The sequence below is a fragment of the Penicillium riverlandense genome, assembly GCF_028828495.1.
Source record: "Penicillium riverlandense strain IBT 135883 chromosome Unknown utg000006l_segment0_segment0, whole genome shotgun sequence".
Lineage (NCBI taxonomy): Eukaryota > Fungi > Ascomycota > Eurotiomycetes > Eurotiales > Aspergillaceae > Penicillium > Penicillium riverlandense.
In genome coordinates, this window is record NW_026643197.1 from 1,035,851 (window position 1) to 1,057,872 (window position 22,022).

Genomic DNA, 22,022 nt, shown 5'->3' on the forward strand with positions numbered 1-22,022 from the left:
CTATAAGCTGTAGTGGAACACCCTTCGAACGGGATTTACCCCAGGGCCGACAATAACCACAGGACATCAATGTTCCCCATGATTACATAACTATCGGGGCTGGTCGATAAGGACTCGGCGAGAACAGCCAATCAGGGAGCCCACCGTGGCCGAGACAGGAACATGAGGAAGTAAACACAGATCAATGACGGGGAGGCAGGACTTTCCGAATGGACCGCGGCGTATTTAGCTCGACTGGTACGGCTGGGCACGATCCATGATTAGTCTACAATGGGAGAGGGACTGGCCGACCCACATCGGACAGGTGGCCGAGAATGATTGTGGTGAATACTGGCACTGGGGAATGCAACTCAAATTCACGCCTGGAACTAGATACTACTACATCCCGAAAGAAACATCATCAACATGGAACAGCAATCGCTGTGTGCGGTTTTATTGGGTAATTCATCTTTTTTCCCTTGCTCCCCCTAGAACGAACAACCCTTTACTCGGCAGACGACCGCGTGGAGCGCTTGGTCGCACCGCCCTTGCCAGTGTCGGCAGAGGAGCTGGTGGCCTCAGCCTTCTCCTTGCCGCCGGCCTGCTTGTCCTTCTTGGCCGGGGCCGGAGCCGGGCTGCTGGCGCCGATGGCGCTCACGATGATGAAGACCATGGTCGCCAGGATGGCAATCAGGCCGCCGGCCACCTCGGGCACGGCCTTGACGGCCTCGACGGGGTTCTCCTTAGCCAGGATCACGAACTGGTCGACCTTCTGGAGAACGAAGTTGACGGGGTCCTCCTTGAAGCTGACGCTGGGGCCCTGCGCCTCGGGGGTCTCGGGCTTGGGCCGAGTGGCCTCCTCCTCAGCCTCCTCGATGGGGAACTTGACGTCGAAGGTCTCCTTGCGGAGCTTCTCGGCGTCCTCGACGGAGTGGCCCACGTAGATGTTGTCGAACAGGATGTCGTTCTGCATGGTCCAGATCTCAAAGCCAATGGCGCCCATGGGCTCGAAGTTGGCCGGGGTCTTGTCCTCAAAGTAGGCGGGGTTGGGGATCTTGCGCGGCGCCCAGACACCCTTGTAGGCCGGGTTCTCGATCAGAGGCGCGGACCACTTGCCCTTGTACTCGGGGTTCTTGATCATGGGGGGAGTCCACTTGCCGCAGCCAGAGACCTCGCTGCACTTGGGGTTGGGGACGGTGGGCGGGATCCAGTCGCCATCCTCCTCCTCATCCCAGTCCTCGGGCTTCTCGGCCTCGGGGTCGGGGATGCTGGTGGGCTCGTCCACCAGCCAGTCCTCGGGCATGGTGGCCTCCTCATCGACAATCTCGAAGGGAGCCTCCTCGTCCCAGTCCTCGGGCTTGGTCGCCTCTGGGTCAGGGATCTGGGCCTCATCAACCCAGTCGGCGGGCTTCTTGTCCTTAGGGTCATCAATCTCCTTCTCCGGGTTGACTGGGGGGTGAAGTGCTCGAGGAGGTTACCCTCGGAGACGGACTCCCCGTTGACCAGGATCTCAAAGGTCTGGTCGGGCCTGACGATCAGGGTGTACAGGGAGGTGACCTTGGAGGTGCGGGCGACGGGAGGGGTCTTCAGGTGCTTCTCCTCGTACTCGCCGGTCTTGGGGTTCTTGTGACGGAAGATGAAGTGGACCTTGTTGGTGGCACCGCACTTGTCGGGACCGAACATGATCACGTAGGGAGTAGCGTTGGAGAACTCCTCCTGGTGGAGCTTCTTGTTCTCCTGGAGGAGCTTCAGGTAGGCGCCACCGCAGACCAGGGAGTCTGTAAATTACCGGTTAACCGACGGGCCAATTGTGTGTATGGGGGAATGTGCGCGACTTACTCTGCGGCTTGACCTCGTACTGGACCACGAGGGTCTTTCCCTTGTTGTCAATCTTCTTGGGGAACTTGGCGGAGATGGCGTGATGGGCAGCGGCGTTCTTGACGACCAGGCCCTTGTCACCCTCCATTCCCTTCAGGACGGTCGGCTCCTCGACGGCCCACTCGCCGACGTAGGCCCAGTCCTCATCCGACTTGGGGTCATCCTTCTTGGCGTTGGAGGCCTTCCACCGGGACTCCCAGCCCTCGGTGAACTGCTCGAGGAAGGGGGCCTTGAGGGTAGTCGGCTGGGGAGAGTGAGTGGTTGACTCGTGGGGGATGCCATTGGAGGTCGGGGGAGTCACTTACGGTGAAGGTGGGCTTGTCAATAATATCATTGGTAGCATCTGGGGCAGCCTCCTCTTCGGCACAGGCATAGCCCATGAGGGTAGCCGAGGAGACCAGCGCCGATGTGAGCGCGGTGGAGAAGCGCATGGTGAAATGAATGGAGTGAGGAAACAAGGGGAAGAAATGGGAAGCGCACAGCACCTGGGGGAGAGACGAAGTGACAGCGTGAAGGAAAGCGGAGAAGCGGAGGTTATATACTCGCGCGAACAGTGAGGTGGCCTCTTTGGCTGCACGCCCAATCAGGTTAGTGCGCCCTGGCGGCCTTCGATCTACTTCTACCGGGTATAGTTACACTCACTACGACCCTACAGGGGGCAGAAGAATAATCAGAATAGTATTCCCGGTTCAATCAATTGATGTAATTGTCCTTGTTTTCATTCGATTCCATCCGCGTTTATTATGTTGTTTCTCTGCTGGACCACTGTTCCCGCTCGGCGGTCACACCACACCTTCCTCGTCGCAACACCTCCCCACCAGCGGGTCTGGTTTAGATTACCATCTCCCCTCGCACCATGTCCGACACCACCAACAATGACCATCTGGTCCAGTCCGCCGACCCGGAGCACCCGGCCAACCTGATCCCTGACCTCTGTCGCAAGTTCTACAATTGGGGCTGGGTCACCGGCACCGGTGGGGGCGTAAGTACCGATTTTGCAGAGCCAGCGCCAACCAAGGGGCCGTGAGCGCTAATCATGATCATGACGAATATCAGACCTCCATCCGCCAGGGTGACCACATCTTTATCGCCCCCTCCGGGGTACAGAAGGAACTGATCCAGCCGCACAACATCTTCGTCCTCCAGTGGCCCACCAAGAAGTACCCAGCCACCGAGCGCAACTACATCCGCAAACCGCTCAAGCTCAACCCCTCGGCCTGCACGCCGCTGTTCCTCACGGCCTTTGAACAGGGTGCCGGCTGCTGCATCCACACGCACTCGCAATGGGCCGTCCTGGTGACGCTGCTGGTGGAGCGGGAGAAGGGTCCCGATGCCTGCTTTGAGATTAGCAGCATCGAGCAGATCAAGGGGATTCCGCGCGGCAAGGGGAAGGGCATGCTGGGCTTCTTTGATACGCTGCGGATTCCCATTATCGAGAACACGGCCTTCGAGGAGGACCTGACCGCTGGCCTGGAGGCCGCCATGAACAAGTACCCGGATACCTATGCGGTGCTGGTTCGTCGACATGGAATGTAAGTGCTGGCTGTTGGTTAATATGTTCTGTTCCCTCTAATTGTGCTTTGCAGTTATGTCTGGGGAGACAATGTCGCCAAGGCCAAGACCCAGTGTGAGAGTCTGGACTATCTGTTCCAGCTGGCGGTGGAAATGCACAAGCTGGGCCTTCCCTGGGTGAAATAGATATGATATCCAGCTTATGAGCATTATGTGTAGATGAATATGACAGAGTTCGGTATACCGTCTAAACTGACTGCGGATAAGTTGCAAACCGGTCCCAATTTGGCGTGATTTATAGTCTCCGATCTATGCCATTTGGTGAATGTGCGACACGCCACTACGGTTGTCTATTGTCTCTACAAACTTCGCTTTGCTGGGGTATACTCTAATGGGACATGAAACCGAGTTTCTTTTCTATCGTCCTCTCGGATGCTGCGAAATATCGCAGATCCCAATGGTTCCGATCCGCTTCAGTATGCCGTTGTCGCTTGTACTGGAGGAACTGCACGAGGCTGTCAATTGGAGGCATAGTCTGGGTCTACGACGAAATCCATCTTTGCACGACGGAATATTGTCAGGAATACAGGCTGGCTGTATACCATCTAGCTCGGTATACCCTACCTTTATCTGGCATCAGGTGGACGTAAGAAGGATGTGTCGTTCTGAAGCTATGGTACGGGCATAAGAATAAGACCAGGTGCCGTAGACTGCCAGGTGAGGAGGGCCTGCTTCCTAGTTATATACTTCCCCAAACAAGCAGCCTGAGCGGTCAGCATTTCTGCCATCCCCATTCCCACCCACCGCCCACTCCGCTTGACCTGCTCCAGCTCTACGAAGCCAACTCCCACCTCCCCGTCCAGCTCTTGATCGGTTCATATCATTCTCTTGATTCCCATTGACGCCCATTCTGTCTCCGTCTAACCTGCCTGCTTCCGGCAAACGCCATGGATCTCGACTCCGGTGACTCCCCATGGGGCGGTAGGCAGTCATGATACCACCTCTCTGCTCCCCAAGCTGACTCGCGTTCCAGATGAGCCCTCGCACTTCAAAAGCGACCAGGCCCCGTCGAAGCCAATGACTGAGGAGGAGGGTGTGTGATTTCCAGTCATTCCGTTTAACCCATCAACCCTTCACTAACAGCTCCTTACCCTGTAGCGACCGCCCAACTTCAGGCCGACAGCGGCCCCGCCGTTCGTTCGCCGCCCACCAGACGAGGCCCGCGAGGAACGCGCAAGATTAGTGCCCAGGCCACACGACTAGAAGCCGTCGATAACACCGTTGATCCGCTCGGCCCGCTGGGAGAACCCCCGTCCGAGACTACTCCAACCGCCGATGAAGCCCCAGCACCGCCTCAGAAGGAACCGTTCGCTGCACGCGGTACGCGCCCACTTTCGTCGCCCTCTCAAGCTTCTAGTGGGGGAATAGGAGACTCGGTCACTCTAGAAGAGGATGGTGGCGGATTCCGAGGCCCCCCGCCCGTGCAACTGCCGGTGGATGCTGAGGGCGCAAAACGGCAATCACAGCCTAGTGTCAGTGTGGAACAGGCCGCGAAGCCGACATTTGACATCAACGTGGGGGATCCGCACAAAGTGGGAGATCTAACAAGCAGTCACACCGTCTATCAAGTCCGGACAAAGGTACTGTACATTTCTTCCGTGGGGGAATGGTCAATGGCTGACAGTTTCGGGGTATGTTTAGACTACATCCAAGGCATACCGCGTGCCTGAATTCGCCGTCAGCCGGCGATACCGCGACTTCCTTTGGCTTTATAACTCTCTACACAACAGTAACCCGGGAGTGGTTGTTGCGCCTCCGCCCGAGAAGCAGGCTGTTGGCCGCTTCGATACGAATTTCGTCGAGTCCCGGAGAGCTGCGCTTGAGCGGATGCTGAACAAAATTGCGGCTCATCCGATCCTCCAACATGATGCGGATTTGAAAATCTTCTTGGAGAGTGAGGCGTTCACCGCTGATGTCAAGAACAAGGAGAACCGGGAGCCGGATATTGGTCAGAGCAAAGGCATGCTGAGCTCGTTCGGCATTTCCGTCGGGGGAGGCGGCAAGTTCGTGGAGCACGACGATGTGAGCACACTTCACCCGATCCCAACTGCCATTACTGACATCTGAATAGTGGTTCCACGACCGCAAGATCTATCTGGATGCTTTGGAGAACCAACTGAAAGGGCTGCTAAAAGCCATCGATACGGTAGTTGCGCAGCGCAAGGGTCTTGCCGACGCCGCGGGCGACTTTTCGGGTTCCCTTCACGCCTTGGCCGCGGTCGAGCTGTCTCCCGCGCTGTCCACCCCGCTAGACGGGTTGTCAGAACTGCAGCTGCGCATTCGCGAGCTATATGAGCGTCAGGCGCAGCAGGACGTTTTGACGCTCGGGATCACGATCGACGAGTACATCCGCCTGATTGGCAGCGTTAAGATGGCATTTTCACAGCGGCAAAAGGCCTTCCACAGCTGGCATGCCGCCGAGTCAGATTTACAAAAACGCAAGCACACGCAAGATAAGTTGCTGCGCCAAGGCAAGTCTCAGCAAGACCGACTGAACCAGGTTAATGCCGATGTGGCCGATGCGGAGCGCAAGGTCCACCAGACACGGCTTTTGTTTGAGGATATGGGTCGCTTGATGCGGAATGAGTTACAGAGGTTCGAGAAGGAGAAGGTAGAGGACTTTAAGTCTGGCGTGGAGACATTTCTGGAGAGTGCCGTCGAGGCTCAGAAGGAGGTAGGCTATATTTCTCATACCGAAGTACGTTCTCATGGCTAACAAACATACACTGCAGTTGATTGAACTTTGGGAGACATTCTTATTGCAACTGGACGCCGGCGAAGAGGGTCTTCCCTATTACGTCCCTCCATCGACGGCTGGCGAGAGCGGCGAGGGATCTGCCCCGGCGTCTGCTAGCGGCGAACCAGCCGCCGTGGCCGCGGAAGATGAGTCGTGATATCCGGTTGCCCAGTGCTTTCGGATCTTCTGTACAAAATACGAAGCTGGCTCCTGTTTTATTCTGCGGTGGATCCGTCTTTTCAACTATCTTTATGTCACGGTATAACTTGATGAGAGTCGAAGCGAGTTGTTGCGCCTTTATCTGTTCCACTTGATAATCTTCATCCAAATACCACTGTTGCGATTGTCGAAAAATACTCTTGCGGTGTAGAATACGTAACGAATATACAAATGATGAGAATTTATTTGATGAGACAGTATCAACCCAATTGATATAGTACAGCCAGGAACAAAAGAGAGAAAAAAAAAAGACACCTTATTTCTTCTTCCCAGACCCCGACCCAGGCCCATGCTGAGGCTCATCCTGCCCAAATGAACTAATCAAATCCAACAAGTTATCCTCCTCCTCCTGATCGGCCTGCGCCTGCGCCTTGGCTGCCCTCGCAGCCTCTTCATCCGCCTTGGCATCGGCGGCAGTCTTCTCCCCCTTTGCACCTGGAGCAGCAGAGGCAGAGGCAGGTTCTGCAGCCGGCGAACTAGCATCCCAACTGCGACCAAAGCGCGCGCGGAACGCAGCTAGTCGACCGGCCTCATCCTCTTCCACATTCATCAGCTTGCTGCTGGACGGGTTCCACAGGAGTGAGTTGCGCGTGTCGCGCGTGGAGCGGTAGACGGGTGCTGGCGAGGTGGTGCGGTGCGTGAAGGTGCTACCGTCCGAGAGGGTGATTAGTTGCGTGAAGGTGTAGGGACGCTTCGGGCGCCGGAGGAGCGTTGCGTGGCGGCATTGAGAGCAGATGAAAGTTGTTGCGGCGCCGGTGGTGGATGATGATGAGGATCCGGGGAGGCGTGGTGTTGTCGTGGTGAGCGTGACCACCGTGCGGCGGAGGGGGATGTGCATTGACATTGCTGTCTAGGTGGCGTCAACCAGGTGACGAGAGGAGTTATCGGGGGTTGGCAACGCGATTATTGCGCGGCGGAAGAGAAGACGGAGGTGTTGAAGTTTGAGCCGCTGGCCAGGAAAATTACGTAAGCCTGCCCGTTTTGAACTTCTTGCGGGATGAGAGCTCCGACTCTTCGTTGGATCCTAACTGACAGAGCTGCGATATGGATTGGCCGTGTCTGGGCAGTACTTGGGTTTGTGATCTGACTGTCTCTCTCTGTGCTATCCCCTGAGCCATCCCCTGAGCGTCTCTTGAGAGCTCTGCCCGCTTTGATCCTCGGCGGGATGAAGCTCCCACTTCCGCGAGGCGCGGTCTGGAGTGAGTTTCACAGTTAATATTGCACCGTCGGAGCTTGTACTAATCGTCTGTTCTAGCAACACAATATCTGAACTCGTGGTCTCCTACGTACCTGCGGTCTTCCATCTCCCTCCAAGCCGATGTTGATAGCCGCCAACCATGCTGCTCTCGCCGGTATACCAGCGACGCCGCAGCGTCCTTACAAGGAACTAGAACCGCACAACAAACAAAACCTCCTACTCCGAGCACCCAACACACTACGACCACTACCGCCTCCTCACCGTCATTACCTGATCAAGTCCGCCTCCTCATGCGCCGAGTCCCGTACCCCGTCGCTATCATCACGGCCACCGACCCCTCCGGCCCGCTCGACACAAGCGCATTCCGCGGAATGACCGTCTCATCCTTCAATACTGTCACTCTCACTCCGCAGCCCGTGATCTCATTCAACGTGCGGCGACCCTCAGAGACATTAAACGCCCTGCTCGCCTCGCGGCGGTTCTTGGTGCATTTACTATCCCCGGGCCCCGCGACGGCGACACTAGCCCGGGACTTTTCAAAGGGGAATACAACTCTCGCGTCCATGCTGGGTGGTCACGGGGAGTTTGAGTTTGAGGGGTTAGCTGCTGATCCCGAGATGGGGATTGAATCGGAACGACCGCTGCCCATTCTTCGGCGAAGACATGCTATAAAAACAAGTGTTGACTTCCCCTTCGTGTTTGAGTGTGCCCTCCATGCAAACCAGATCGATATTCATGATCATTCGATTGTTCTAGGGACTGTTATTCGCACGATCCAGAGCGTCGATACCGCACTGGCCTCCACCGAGGGCGATTCGGAAGACCTGCCGGACCGGCTATGTTTGACGTATGCGAACACCCGATTTTGGAAGATGGGTAGTCAGATCTGAATACCCTCTCTCCCTCTCTCTCTCTCTCTCTCTCTCTCTCTCTCTCTCTCTCTATACATATTATGCACGAGGCTGTACCATATAGACGGATAATGTCTGGCACGTTTTGGCTCGCTCTTCCCAGTTCAGTGCTCACCTTTCCCCGCCGAGTCTACATCAACACCGTCTGCTACGGGATGCACAAGGAATAATGAATTTCGCAGGAATGATTGACTGCGCTATTGTGAAACTGTCAGGGGAGCTGTCAGGCCTTTGGACGGTGACGGGATGGATGTCTGAAATAGTAAATCCCGAAGCCTGGCTGCTTAAAGCCCACTTAATTTTCTCACGTTTCTCTCTCTCCAGCTTTTCGACCGTTTCCCACGACCTGCCAGACCTTTGCCCCGAGAGATCTATTGTGGACTTAAATTACTGTAGAGATCAGGAGTCATGCGACAGTCGTACATAAGGCCCTTGTACTTTTCTGTGGGTGACATCTGACGAAGTGAGAATCCTGCCGAGTTTCCCGCAACCCCGTTGGATAGATCAACCATTGATCCCCTCTGCCCAGCTTTGAGATAGTGCTAATACGAAAGCACTTTCGCAATTTCTTTTTCTGCTATCTGTGGATTGGCATTTCTCATTCAGCTTAACGGTGCTCAACTCAAGAGGCTTGCTTCGCTAAGGGCGACGTGTAGCGCCATATCTTCCGCCAGCTCATCCGCGTACGGTGACAACAAAATGTCGATCCAGACAATATCTCTTGCAATATCAAGCATGTCGGATGGCGTTGGTATATCCATTGTGCGCATCTCTTCATGGATCTCCCGCATGTATACTCCTCTTCCGTCACGGTGCTGTAACAAAGCAACGGTGACGAGAGCCCAACTTTTCAGTTCAGAGTACCTTTTCCCCAATATTTTCACACTCTGAGACATAAATTCAGCAACTCTGGCCTGTAGTTCAACTCTCTCGCTCGCAGAAATAGCAAATAGTTCTTTCAACTTAGACATAAGCATAAGACATGCCAGCCGCACCATCTCTCTCGCAATTAGATCTTCCAGGTTAGCCATGGTCTCGAACCCAGTGGGGAGCCTCGGCATAGAGAGTAGAAAGTGAATACAGGGGCCAATCAAGCTGATTGCATCGATGTCCCTCTGCCAGAATGTTGTGGAGTGGCTATTGGTGTTGATCACATCAGCAATTGAGGAGATCATTCTTAATGCCTCGCCCGCTGGAGCAATCGTGGGCGATATAAATTGGATGAGCAAGCCTTGTAACCTAGGGGGAACCCCTCTCAAAGATCTGTTAGATGTGCCGGCAAGATTTGTTGGGAGATAAAATCGCGGACGGGAGTCGAAAATCATGGCACCAGCTAGATCGTATCTTTGTGAGGGGCAGTCAGGAATCTCTCCTAGGAAACAAGAAGAATCAGAGTGCTCACAGCAGTATGAGAAGAGACATGCGATGTCCGACGTTGGCAAATCCGCCACGTAGCTTCGCTATGAGACTTAACCCATTCATGTGGACACTCCAGCCATCCCAATCGCAGTGTCTCATCTATGAAAAAGAGGTTAGTCAAGAGCTGATAGCAGAGGTTGGAGGACATACAGCGAGACAAACATGGGCCAATATGTTAGCAATGGCCCCTTCACTAATACCCTCCTCAAAGCTATTGAGACGTCGTCTTAATAGCACAGTTGAGTCTTTATAGTGACTTAAAACCTCCGGGCTTTTGTTCGGACTATCATTGCCATTGATCTTATTCAAATAATCAGCAGCATTGCCGAGGGTCACGTGGAATGCCCCGGGGTCGCATAATGCTACTTCAATCCAAACACTCCTGAATGGCTGATAAGGGGCTGTATAAACTATTATAGAGCAAGAATCAATAGATGGAATGAGCAGGGACGCAAAGTTAAAGGTTGAAACTCTTACAAAAGTGCATAAGCTCGAGCACACGCATATCAGCCTTAACAGGGAAGTTTCCGAGCATAGCCAGGCTTCGATTGGGCGAAAAGCTTTTTACTATTGCGCCGCGGAGCTGAGAGTCTTCGTAACTACCCAACTCCGAGGAAGAAGTTGGGGTGGCTTGCGGAGTGATCTCTTTGCGTCGTGGGCGCCTCCGTCGTTGGCCTATATCCTTCATAACATGACGACGGATCTCTGTTCGAACCTCTTTTTGCTGGCGTACGTCATCTGGATGAGATAGGTTTACGAACTTGAGATCCCGAGTGGCTGAAGTTTCACCTGTCAACTTTCTTACCAGCACTCGTGATCGATCTGGGGAACAAGCGGGGATAATATGCGCCTCCTGCGTTGGCAGTACAGCACCTCTAACCTCCCAATCCATTCTGCTTATTGTCGACTTGAGTGATAGGATCAAACGGTTGGTCCAAATATCTGCAGCACGTCGCATGTGTTCACCTCACGTTCAGACACGTTGATAGCGTATTTGTCAGCAAGATGCGGCGTAGGCCGCTTGTAATCCACTCGCGTGTCTATAATTAGTTAACTACAATTCCCTTACCTACAGTAGAATGTCTATGAAGCGGGTCTGCTCATCTCCAAGCTCTCATTTCTTGATATGAGATGGAAAATATATTCAACAACCACACGACACGGGGGGAAATACTTGGTCAGAGGTACCTGATCCATCATGGAAATATCAGACTCAAGCAGATCTCCAACAACAACACTGCAATTGCAAGTCAGCCTTTGTCGAGAGAGTTTACGGTGTAGGAAATGAGCGTATGGAAGATTGGCCACAAGTCATTGTGTATACAGTATTCTCTTTCTTTGGGCTAGAGAGAAGCATAATCTTCCAATGCTCCAGCAGGTTTCTTTGGACTGAGTAGCAAGATCCATTTGAAGTAAAGTAAGTGGTATGATACATGATACCAAACCCACACACCCTCCCTCCTTCTTCTCCTTTCAAACGTAATGGTAACACTCAGTCAGACTTCAAACGAGTGTGAGAGACAGCGCTCAGCAAAAGCTAGAATCAGAGCTGCTCAATCCATTGGATGGCAGTCTCAGGCTCCAATCGGTACTGATACTCAGGATTCACAAAAAAATTGCGCACAATTCCCTTCTTGTCAACCAAAAATGTCGCAGGTACCGGAACTTCCAGGTGGTCACTGCCGTACCGCTGGTTCCAATCCACACCAAATTTGTCAAAAACAGTTCGCATAGATTCGGGCTGAGCAAACAAGAGGCCGAGCTGTTTTGCCAGCTGATTGTCAACGTCCGAAAGTACGGGAAATTTCAATGACAGTTTCTCGGACGTGGACAGCGACTGATCAGGTAGCTCCGGAGACACAGCTACCAAAGTAACACCTCTCTTGCGAAACTCATCCAGGTGGTTTTGGAGCGCCCTCAACTCAAGGTTGCAGAAAGGACACCACTCACCCCGGTAAAAAGAAACCAGGATGGGCCCTTTCGCCAGGAGCTCGTTCAGCGTCACCTTGTTGCCGGTCGCATCACTCAGCTGGAAGTTTGGAAAGGCACTCCCGGGCTGGATCGCTCTTGCAGGGTCATAGGTGTTTTTGAAACTGCCGACTGCGTCTGTTATGACGGAAGACACTTCCTTCGGGGCAGTTTCAAGAAACTGGCTGTAGGTGGAGGACAGTTCTTTGTTGAGGGCCATCTTGCTAGTCAGGCCTTTGGAGAGCAAGAGTAAAAAAGAATAGACGGAATGTAAGTCTGGCAAAGGGAAGATAGATGGATGTTGTGATAATGCAACGAACGGCATTGTCAGGAGGAGAAAGCACATATTTAAGCACTCTAGATCGACTTTACAAATTCCAAATCGAATTCGGTATTATTAATTCGAAGGCCGAACTCCGATATTATTCAAGCCCATGGAATGAACTAGACATTTTCCTACCGGACAAGGCAGAGAACCCAGTGAGGCGTAAGCGCCTCGTTGTGAGGGAGACAAGCGATGAAGAGGTATGTCCCCGATTGGGAAATAAGTGAGCATTCCAGCCTAACCTAATACGGACGTTGGTCCTGTAGCCTAGCGTGTTTTTGAGTTTAATCGCGAGATTTAAGTTTATAGTGGAGCTCCCTCTGTCTTCACCGGATGCAAGAAATCAAATCAAATGCCTCTGATAGATGAGAAATTAAATGATAATACAGTCGAGCCATGTTATTTCTGAAAAATTTCCACATAAAATTCCTTGAGATGAATACATTATTACCAAGCGATCGACGACAGAAAAGGCAGATTATAAATCAGGAAGCCAGGAAAACACCTTGGCTATCTCTCATGATAAGACGTCCCACCACAGCTCAAGAGTATAAGTAGCTATGTCAGGTCTTGATGAGTTTCGAGTTTTCAGCAGTACTACTAATTCCATCGTTGGAAACTCAGAAAATCGAAGTACTTTCATTGAAGCACCAACGTTGTCAGCTCTGGCTCCTACAAGAAATATTTCTTCTGCAATGTCACGACTGATCGTTATTCTTGGTATAACCGGTGTGCAAGTATGTTTAAAACGCTCAGTATACAACTACTTTTGAATACCTCCCCGTTTACTGACCCAAAATCTGCAGGGCAGCTCCGTCGCCGACGCCTACCTTCTAAATGCCGGTTGGAAGATTCGCGGCGTGACACGCAATCCTGAGTCTGATAGCGCAAAAGACTGGGTGTTAAAAGGTGTGGAAATAGTCAAAGGTGACCTTGATGACGTGGCGTCTTTGAAGCAAGCCTTTGTGGGCGCCGACATTATTTTCGGTGTCACCGACTTCTGGACAATCTTCAAAGACCCAGAAAGCCAGAAAAAGAAGAAGCCCAGTCAAGAGCTGGTTGAATACTGCCATGACGTCGAGTTACAGCAAGGCAAAAATATTGCCGATGCTGCGGCGACTGTCCCTTGCCTTTCCCGATACATCTTCAGCTCAATGGCCAATGCGAAGACATCCAGTAACAACAAGTTTGCCCAAATATATCACATGGACTCCAAAGCAGATGCTGCCGTTTATGCGCAGAGCCTCCCAGCCCTCGCTGGAAAGTTTTCACAGGTCCAGGCGCCCATATATTTCCAGCTCCCCTGGGAGTGGGGACTTCCTACAACCCCGAAGAAGGTAAGAATAAGATAATTGTCTTCTCTGCATCTGTTTTGAGTACTTCTAGTGGAATGGGAGCTAATTGTTCGTTGTATAGACAGCCGACGGCACCTGGCGGATGGCAGGCATCGGCCCAGGTAACAAGGGCATTCCATTCGGACACGTCCGCAAGGATCTGGGTCAATGCGTCAAGACAATTGCTGAATCTGAGCCTGGTATCAACTTGTTCGCTGTTGGAGAATACTTGTCCTGGTCCGATTACCTCCGAATCTTTTGCGAAACGCAAGGTTTAGAATACGGTGGCTATGACGAGCTTTCCTACGACAAGTTCTGCGAGCTGCTTCCCGGTGGACTTGGTCATGAATTCGCTCACAATGTACTGTTTGCATTGGAGTTTGGGTACGAGGGTATCGATCCTGCAGTAGTACGGCCTGAAACGGTATGTGGAGGTTTCACTCGAGCTCGTTGCCGCTCAGCGACATTAACGACTTTTCTATAGTTTGGTCTGAAGATGACTTCGTTCCGTGAATATTGCCAGGAGACTGATTTCTCAGCTCTGAAAGATAACAAATGAGAGGTCTAGTGGATATACACTCGGGCCACTGAAACGTACTCTGCCATATGTGATAGTATTGGATATCATAGCAGTGAACCCGGAATAACTTGCGGGTCCAATTTATCAAGCAAAGAATCATATCTGGGTTATTGAGCTTTCTCCATTTTTCTGAGATAAAAGGTGTATATATTTACGATCTATCCACGGCGCTATGCCATACCGCTCTTAGCGCCGATTCGTCAAATCCTTTCATATTCAAATTCGCAACTTGGCCCAACCAACCACAAATAAAAACTATGGAGCCCGACAACGGTCTTGTCTTCGTGAACGTAGTCCATCCCGATGAAATTCACACGAAAGACATGCAGCGAACAATCCGGAAGCGCGTCATGCGCGACATTGGTCGCTCGCGACGAAGACAGAAACGCCCCCCGGCCCTGACATTCGCCTGGCAACCGACCAGTATCTCCCCTGCTCTATGCCTAGAATCAAATCCGTTGCCCGTGGAGCTAGTCCCGCGAGCTCGCGAACTGATTCACTTCAGTATGAACCTCACCGACCCTCATCTCTCATTCAGAACTAACCGATATGCAGTGCACGCCGAAGCCGACTATCAATATCGCCCATTCCGAACAGTCTGGTTCACCATGTCTCTGCATGACCATAGCGCCTTCAGGCTGGCCATGGCCAATGCGGCTATGTTTCTGGATGAGAAGCACCACCCCAAGACCTTCCGCTACGAGCACTGCCATGAAGCGCTGAAGTACTACGGCCAGTGTGTTCGCCAGATCACAGACCGGCTTGCAGATCCAACAGACTGTACCAGCGAGGGCGTGGTCACCACAATCCTCGGACTGATCTGCCACGATGTCTGTTCTTCGCACTCGCTTTAATTATCTATCTGTCTAGGCGCTGATATTCTGGAACAGTTATACGTGGGCACATGGGACCGCTGGGCGTATCATATTCGTGGCCTGGAGCGAATATTCCGGATCCGAGGCGGGTTTCACGGTTTAAATAGGGATCTTCACCTCTTCGCTTACTGGTTCGATGTTATGGGCTCCGTTGTTCAGGATAGTCCGCCGCGTCTATCTGGATATCCTTCTCCTTCCAACATTCCAAATGCGCGACGGGATGCGCCCTTCAAAAAGATACTCAGTGAAGTATACGTGCACTCTGAGGATCTCGCGCTCGCCATCAACCGAATCGCTGCTGTGTCTGATTTTGTGAATGCCTATTATCATCGACCCCGATTCTGGAAACAGGAAGATGATCTCAGTCCTCTCAGCGTGCTGGGTCCGGCTACTCATATATTACTGTCCTTGCCACGATTCGATGACTCCGTCAATTCAAATTCTTTTGAATTCGTTCATGAAATGACACGTCTTGCTTTGCTGATCTTACTGGCGGGGCTGAAAAGAGCTTATGCATTGGCAGCAGTGGAGATGGAGTTGCTGCAGAGCAAATATTCTCGTCTGCTTCGCGGAGACGTGGCTGGTAACTCTTCATTTATATTGCCCAGTCTGCAAGTCTGGACTCTTGTGACTGCTGCAGTGCTTCAAACTCCAGGCCCAGAAAGAAGTCTCTACATCCAGGAGATCTCTCGACGTATGTCTGCCCTTCACCTCGCCGACGGCTCGGCTACAATCGACCTTAGTCGCCAGATAGTCTGGATCGAAGTTCTTGGGCAACCAGATACGGTGAATGCTTTAATATCCGAAATTGACACTGCTCACTTCACAAGAATAAAAAACGAAACACCATGACCAACTCCAACTTAACCCCCCGTGATACCACCACTAACAGAAACAACCTGCCCCGTAATCCAGCGACTCTTCTCCGACACCAAAAGCAACACCGCATCCGCAATATCAGCGGTCGTCCCAACCCGCATCTCCGCCCTCGTCATAGGGACGAGCATACTATCAATTTTCTCAGCTTGCTCTTTCGGCAAGGCACCCGTGGCAACAGGGCCCGGCGAGACAGTGTTGACAGTCACGCCATGCTCGCGACCCAGTTCCATGGCCATTGAATACGTCAGCGCGTCTAGGGCTGCCTTAGCGGACCCGTAAACGGCGACTGGCGCCATGCCCAGCTTCGAGGCGATGGAGCCGATGTTGATCACCCGCCCGCCGCGGGGCATGTGTGGGATAGCAGCTTGCAATACGAACAATGGTGCATATACTATTGCGGAGAATATGGTATCGAGGGATGTTCTCGTTGCTTGCAGGGCGCTGTGGGGTGCGCCGGCTGCGGCGTTGTTGACTGCCAGATATGGTCAGTTCGCTTCACTATACAACAAATATCTCTTCCGGAAGCCAGAGTGACCTTATAAAGGACATTCAAAGAGCCCCGAGAGGAAATAGGATGGAGGGTTATGGGTTCACCCACCAACAATATCAACATGATCCACCCCGAAAGCAGCAAGCGTCTCATCCACCAACCTCTGCGCCCCCTCAGCCGTTGTCACATCTGCCTGCACGACAGTAGCATCGCCGCCCTCATCAACAATCCGCTGCGCAACGCCCGCTGCACGCGAGGCGCTAGCATCCGCGACGTGGTTGATAGTCACGCGGGCACCATTACGAGCCAGGGCGAATGCAATCCCGGCGCCGATGCCAGTTTCCCGGCTAGAGCCCGTGATGATGGCGACTTTGCCGGCTAGGGATAGGGTGTCTGGAGCCATTGAAGCGATGGAAAGCTACCTCGATGTGTGAGATAAGTTCGTAGGAGTTTAGACAAGGGATCAGAAGCATAGAATGGAAATAGCAGTGAATTGCAAAATGAAAATGAATTGGAATTGGGAGGGAGCAGCGGGCATGATAGGCCTATTTAAGTCTTTTTCACTTTCCGGGGCTTCTGGAGCTTGAAGAGCCGTTCAGGCGACAATTGCCCGTCGTCTTGTCGGGATGCTGGTTATAGATGGGCTGAGGCGCGCTAATCCCGATTAGAAAAATGGTGGTGTCCTAGGTGCATCTGGCTACATCTCGCTAGCCCCAAGTGGCTAGTTGCCTGCCAGAAAGGAGATTAGTGTCATCCTAATATTATTGGGGGGCGAAATTAAGTACTCGTTACGAAATTCGGCATGTATTACGAAATTTGGCCCGAGTTAGGTCTTCGTTTTTGGTCTTAGGATGGATGTTAGGATGCGGCAAATCTAAATACTTGCTGGACTTGCTAGATACCGTGGTTAAAGTCTAACCCTAAAGATACGAGTCAAAAAGGAGCAAGCTTTCTACGGGGACGAGAATGTATATAGAAACAGTCTTATTTTGTATCCAGAACAGAACTGCCATTCATCTCACTTGAAGCCGATCTATCCGAAAGATGTCCCATCGGGAGGTACCTGTGTCATCACCCCAGGCAAGAGACGGCCAAATTCATGGCCAGCCACATTTCCAGAGTGGCGAGTCGACAAGACATGACCAGAAGAACATGGGCAAGGCAAACGAGGACCCGAGCAGACGAAACCAACAAAAAGGTGAACGATGGAGCGGGAGCGCACGCGATTGAGAGGTCGACCGTTGGTGTAACCAGGAGTCTCGCGCAAGAGCCACAGATCACTTAACGGCGCGCCGGACTCGAACGGCCACTTCCACTCCCGCTAACGCCGCTGCCACTACCAGTTCCACTTCCCCGGCTTGCTGCACGCTGAAACGGGCTCAGGGCAGGGCGACTGCCTTGACTGAGAGACCCGTTTCCATCGGACCCAGGGCTCTTCCTGTGTTCGGCGAGTAGCTCGGATAGATCAACCTGGAGAGGAGGAAACCGGTTGTTGGCGTCGTGGAACTCGGGCTCGTATTGACTGCTGCGATTGGAGCGATTGGAAAACGATCGATCACGGCTGTTGACGACATCCGACCCGAAGTACGAGTCGCCGAACGGAGACACCGGAAGCTGGGGCGGGAACGATGGTTGAGCCGGACTCGCTGGCTGCGACGACGTGGCGTGAACAAGGGAGGACACATTTTGCAGAGGGCTCGACCTTGCCGGCGGGAAGCTAAGTGCCAGCAGGGACCGGCCATTGAGTGCAGTCGTCGTGGACAATTCGCTGGCTTCCGGGGGTGGGTTGGTGCCAGGCAAATTACCCTCAGGTGTAAGGGGCCCCGTTTCCAAGAGCATCTGCTGCTGGTGCTGCTGAATGGACTGCTCAATGCTAGACGCCTGCTGCCAGAGATGACTGATACGCATCTGGTGATCCTGCACGGAGTGGGTGATGCTGTTAAATTGCTCTTGGAAAGTGGCTTCCAACTTGGCATGGTCCTGCTCTCTTGCAAACTGCTCTGCCGCACGGCGTTCTCTTTCGTTCAACCCTTGCGCGTTGGCCGAAATGATGCGCTCGTACTGCTCGTTCAGTCGTGTGCGGCGGCTTTGAAGGCGCTCGCGCTTTTGGATCGTCAGGTTCAACTCTGACTGTAACGATTGCACTTCCTGGTTGGCAACAGAGCGCGCAGAAGCTAGGTCCTCCTTGGCTGCATTGAGAAGTTCGAGCTCGCGCTCAAACTCGGCCTTTTGCGCAGACCACTGCTCCATCTCTTCCTCCGGCACGGTTTCCAAGTTATCGAGTTGAACCTCCAGCTCCGCAGTAGCTTCCTCCGTCTGTCGAATGTTTCGCTCCAATTGGAGCGACCGCTGCTTTTGTCTGTTTTCATCTGTACCGCTTTGGAGTCGATGGTTGTAGTTCTCCAGTTCCTTCCGGATCTTTGAAATCACGACTTTGTGGTCGCTCTTTGCCTTTTTGAGTCTAGAGCGCTTTTCATTGAGTTTGGCCTCTGCGTTCACAATGGAGTTTTTCAGCGTCGTCGTAGGGGAAGAGGGTCGGTAGGGCGGCTGTAGGGGCGTCGGGATCGCAGATACAACTATTCAAGACTGTGAGACACAATGGAGGAGTAGACGTTAGAGGCGTGAAGCTTACCTTGCTCTGTGTCAGCTGGCGCAGGAGTCTTGACGCTCATGACGCAGATTTCCTCGTTCGTATCACTGCGAAGGAATGAGCAGGTGTAGGCACAGTTGGGTGCAAGCCCGGAGATCTCGCCCCGCCACTGGACCACACCCGCTCCCTTGGTAGTATCCGAGACCCTGCATAACGTTGCCGTGGCCCACAAAGCACCATTGACGCAGACGTAAAACGGGTCCATTTCGCCTTCCAGACGGCCAGCCTCGCAGGCACCTGAGACAGTTGGATCATCGGCGGCAAGATCGCCCGCGGCAAACTTAATGGAAGAACTGTCCACATCCGTAATCCATACCAAGCCATCGTCGAGAGAGACACCCTGAAGGTCCTCCTCAGTCATTGTAACCCCACGAGTTGTCTTGGACAATGTCCGCGAATGTTCGTATTCTCGCATGACCGTAACTTTTGTGCTGGCGAGGGCGGCCCAAAACGGTTGACGGCTTCGGACCTGGTTGGCTTGTCGTCTGCGTTTCTTTGCGGAGGTCAAACGATCCTTGCCCTCCTTGCTGATCATGAACTGGCCATCTGGCCCGACGAAAGAAGATGAAACACTGGCAGCAGATTCGAGTGCGGAGTCGGCCTGGGTTTGTGAACCAGCCGACGCTTCGGTGTCCCCGCGCTTGCCGGTCCGCGGTGGTGCAGGCGACCGATTTCTAGCCATCGAGCGTCTTGCCATCGCAGTACCCGCTTGTGCAAGGATGTGAACAGCAAGAAGGCTGCGAATCCAACTTGGCGATGTCTGTCCTTCGGAGCGTCGGAACTCCGCGGGTAACAAGTGCGAGTATTGAGACAGTAGATCGGGGCTGAAGAGTTTGGCAGAAACAAGATGCCCCATCACAAAATCTTGTATGCCTTTGCTGCGAATGATATGAAGGAGCAGAACAATCCCGACACAGAGGGCATTGCCCCCGCCGTTCTTTCCGGTCCCTCCGCCACCGAGCGTGATCGCGACTTGAACATGTGCGAGATCGATGGCAAAGTTTTGCGCCCATGTCCACATGAATAGGCCCCAGAATAGTAGGCAGAACCCATCTGCAGCGATCATCGTTCCCAGAGAGGGCGTGCCGGCCGGACCCTGGAAAATATCGAAATTGGACGACAAGGAACCGGCGGCCGCACCACTCGGGGGCATGAAGGTCAGGGAAGCGAACAAGAACTGAACGAGGGTAAGGACCATTGGCGGAAGTTGTAGGAGAAAAATCAAGATGGCGATCGTGTCGTACATGGGGCACGACTTGAGGATGGTCGAAGCGAGCTGCAGCGGGTTGATTGACGCGCTAGAGCCCGACCGTTTCGAGGCTCCATTGCGAGAGGCGTGGCCGACGATACTGCCATTCTGCGGCATCGCACCGTTTCCATTTGCTTGTCCACACGCCATGTCCGCCACTTTGCCATGCCCATTCACCAGCCCACGCACACTGTCATCCACCCTTGTCCCATCCGCGCCTTTGCTTGCCGCGACTGCCGGAAACGTCCCCGCCGAGTCGCTTGTAGAACGAGACGAAGACAGATCGAAGTGAGCGGACGCGCCCGGGCTTGCAGAACCGTTGCCAGGGTTGCCGTTCAGCTGGTTGCTTGACTTTTGCTTGGTTACTTTCTTCCCGGGACCGACGAGGCCATTGTCGTGCCGATTGTTCTGATTCTTCCTAGCCGCAGCGGATGAGCGCGGCATGGACGAGGGAGCCCGAAACCCAGGTCCGAGTCAGCTTGGCGGGATGAAGCCAAGGACTTGGACCAGGCAGGAAAAGAGGGCCGAGGAGGGGGCGGAAAGAGAAGGAAGGTGGGAGAGACGGGCGATCTTCCGGAGAAGCAGATCGGATGAAAGGATGGACGAATGAGGGAAGAAATGGGAGGGAGGGAGGAAAGAGAAAAGATGAGTCGGAGGGAGAGGAAAGAAGAAGGTGGAAGCAATCGATTGAAGCGAAGAGAACGGGCTGGTCACGGTACGGTAACGGGGCTTGCAGATCACCCAAATTTACCGTATTCTGTTACTCCAGTATACAGTAGGTTCACTTTTTCTTGTTTGATTCTTGAATCTCTTCTTGCAACTGGGAACGCCGTGCTGAATGGCCCGATTTCTATCATCTGCACTCTCTTTCTCCCTCTGTTTCATCCGCATTGTGCGGTCCTGCAGGGTTGATCGATCAGGAATGCTCCAGGCAAGGCCGATACGACGTGATCAAAAGCCAAGCTGCTTGCTGCCGGACAGCTCAGCAAGAGGACTCGTCACCTAGACGATTCATGATCTTACCACAACTGGCTACGAGGCCGCCTGGTCATGCAACGCGGATAGCTACGTATCGGCCAATCCCCGTCGGGGCCCCCAATAATATCGCCTTTCGGTGACTGGTCCAAAAAAAGACTCTTAGGCAAACTAGATTTGAATTCAATCTCCGGAGTTTCGGCTCCTCGGTTCCATCCAGTTGAGATTGCGCGAGGCTGAAATTTGCCAGGATACTTGAAACGGAGCACCTGTCTCCTCCGGGCCCTTTTTCTCTGTCTCTTAAAACAATCATATCAGACCAACTCGACGATCTACCGTTCCGTGCCCCGTGTGCTGCGGGGTTATCCTTGCCTGGGATGTGCAGGCCGATCCATGGGCTACGTATTCTTCACGATGTGTACGGCACGATTCGTGGAATATCTCATTGGCAGACTTATTACAATCCAGAACCCCATGACTCCAAGATAGAATTGGCCCCAGACCGGGGGATCTTCACGTGCTCGGCAACTGAGCTTTCTCGCCAACATGGCCGTCCGCAACGGGCGGCCCACTGAGTTCCTGCGCATATCGGCTTGTGCACAATAAAAGTCGAAGAGACAGACAATCCATACGAATGCTTTCTGTCTGCCCATATCCAGTACGGAGAAACGGTGGGAGGCCGTATACTGGACATGGTATCACCATGTATTCGATGCGTTTAGGCAGATAGCTGACCAACTCGCCCACTATGAGCATTACGGGAATCTCTACGAGTGATCTAGTT

At 53.1% G+C, this 22,022-nt stretch overlaps 12 protein-coding genes across 12 annotated transcripts; 6 read left to right on the forward strand and 6 right to left on the reverse strand.

The window, feature by feature from the left end:
* Positions 1–484: 484 nt before the first annotated feature.
* Positions 485–2,288, reverse strand: clxA (calnexin; the record flags this gene model as incomplete). Its single annotated transcript, XM_057198063.1, has 4 exons — positions 485–1,428; positions 1,458–1,757; positions 1,819–2,101; positions 2,163–2,288. The coding sequence occupies 4 exons, from the start codon at positions 2,286–2,288 to the stop codon at positions 485–487; spliced, it is 1,653 nt and encodes a 550-aa protein (XP_057051503.1).
* Positions 2,289–2,713: 425 nt separating this feature from the next.
* mde1 (methylthioribulose 1-phosphate dehydratase MDE1) lies at positions 2,714–3,555 on the forward strand (the record flags this gene model as incomplete). The annotated part of the gene is made up of 3 exons (XM_057198064.1): positions 2,714–2,839; positions 2,914–3,389; positions 3,444–3,555. The coding sequence occupies 3 exons, from the start codon at positions 2,714–2,716 to the stop codon at positions 3,553–3,555; spliced, it is 714 nt and encodes a 237-aa protein (XP_057051504.1).
* Positions 3,556–4,316: 761 nt separating this feature from the next.
* Positions 4,317–6,323, forward strand: N7474_006655 (sorting nexin 1; the record flags this gene model as incomplete). The annotated part of the gene is made up of 6 exons (XM_057198065.1): positions 4,317–4,350; positions 4,403–4,462; positions 4,528–5,009; positions 5,071–5,451; positions 5,501–6,103; positions 6,162–6,323. The coding sequence occupies 6 exons, from the start codon at positions 4,317–4,319 to the stop codon at positions 6,321–6,323; spliced, it is 1,722 nt and encodes a 573-aa protein (XP_057051505.1).
* A 318-nt stretch (positions 6,324–6,641) lies between these two features.
* Positions 6,642–7,229, reverse strand: N7474_006656 (mitochondrial 54S ribosomal protein bL31m; the record flags this gene model as incomplete). The annotated part of the gene is made up of 1 exon (XM_057198066.1): positions 6,642–7,229. One exon carries the CDS (start codon positions 7,227–7,229, stop codon positions 6,642–6,644), a length of 588 nt encoding a protein of 195 aa, XP_057051506.1.
* A 321-nt stretch (positions 7,230–7,550) lies between these two features.
* Positions 7,551–8,473, forward strand: N7474_006657 (flavin reductase family protein; the record flags this gene model as incomplete). Its single annotated transcript, XM_057198067.1, has 2 exons — positions 7,551–7,584; positions 7,641–8,473. The coding sequence occupies 2 exons, from the start codon at positions 7,551–7,553 to the stop codon at positions 8,471–8,473; spliced, it is 867 nt and encodes a 288-aa protein (XP_057051507.1).
* Positions 8,474–9,111: 638 nt separating this feature from the next.
* On the reverse strand, positions 9,112–10,805 carry N7474_006658 (uncharacterized protein; the record flags this gene model as incomplete). The annotated part of the gene is made up of 4 exons (XM_057198068.1): positions 9,112–9,838; positions 9,897–10,012; positions 10,064–10,314; positions 10,391–10,805. The coding sequence occupies 4 exons, from the start codon at positions 10,803–10,805 to the stop codon at positions 9,112–9,114; spliced, it is 1,509 nt and encodes a 502-aa protein (XP_057051508.1).
* A 651-nt stretch (positions 10,806–11,456) lies between these two features.
* N7474_006659 (peroxiredoxin-like family protein) lies at positions 11,457–12,101 on the reverse strand (the record flags this gene model as incomplete). The annotated part of the gene is made up of 1 exon (XM_057198069.1): positions 11,457–12,101. One exon carries the CDS (start codon positions 12,099–12,101, stop codon positions 11,457–11,459), a length of 645 nt encoding a protein of 214 aa, XP_057051509.1.
* An 800-nt stretch (positions 12,102–12,901) lies between these two features.
* N7474_006660 (CAZyme family GH35) lies at positions 12,902–14,099 on the forward strand (the record flags this gene model as incomplete). The annotated part of the gene is made up of 4 exons (XM_057198070.1): positions 12,902–12,943; positions 13,013–13,543; positions 13,623–13,964; positions 14,025–14,099. 4 exons carry the CDS (start codon positions 12,902–12,904, stop codon positions 14,097–14,099), a joined length of 990 nt encoding a protein of 329 aa, XP_057051510.1.
* A 278-nt stretch (positions 14,100–14,377) lies between these two features.
* Positions 14,378–14,974, forward strand: N7474_006661 (uncharacterized protein; the record flags this gene model as incomplete). The annotated part of the gene is made up of 1 exon (XM_057198071.1): positions 14,378–14,974. The coding sequence occupies one exon, from the start codon at positions 14,378–14,380 to the stop codon at positions 14,972–14,974; it is 597 nt and encodes a 198-aa protein (XP_057051511.1).
* A 162-nt stretch (positions 14,975–15,136) lies between these two features.
* Positions 15,137–15,847, forward strand: N7474_006662 (uncharacterized protein; the record flags this gene model as incomplete). Its single annotated transcript, XM_057198072.1, has 1 exon — positions 15,137–15,847. The coding sequence occupies one exon, from the start codon at positions 15,137–15,139 to the stop codon at positions 15,845–15,847; it is 711 nt and encodes a 236-aa protein (XP_057051512.1).
* An 11-nt stretch (positions 15,848–15,858) lies between these two features.
* N7474_006663 (SDR family NAD(P)-dependent oxidoreductase) lies at positions 15,859–16,767 on the reverse strand (the record flags this gene model as incomplete). Its single annotated transcript, XM_057198073.1, has 2 exons — positions 15,859–16,346; positions 16,473–16,767. 2 exons carry the CDS (start codon positions 16,765–16,767, stop codon positions 15,859–15,861), a joined length of 783 nt encoding a protein of 260 aa, XP_057051513.1.
* An 878-nt stretch (positions 16,768–17,645) lies between these two features.
* On the reverse strand, positions 17,646–20,707 carry N7474_006664 (uncharacterized protein; the record flags this gene model as incomplete). The annotated part of the gene is made up of 2 exons (XM_057198074.1): positions 17,646–18,940; positions 18,997–20,707. The coding sequence occupies 2 exons, from the start codon at positions 20,705–20,707 to the stop codon at positions 17,646–17,648; spliced, it is 3,006 nt and encodes a 1,001-aa protein (XP_057051514.1).
* Positions 20,708–22,022: the final 1,315 nt, after the last annotated feature.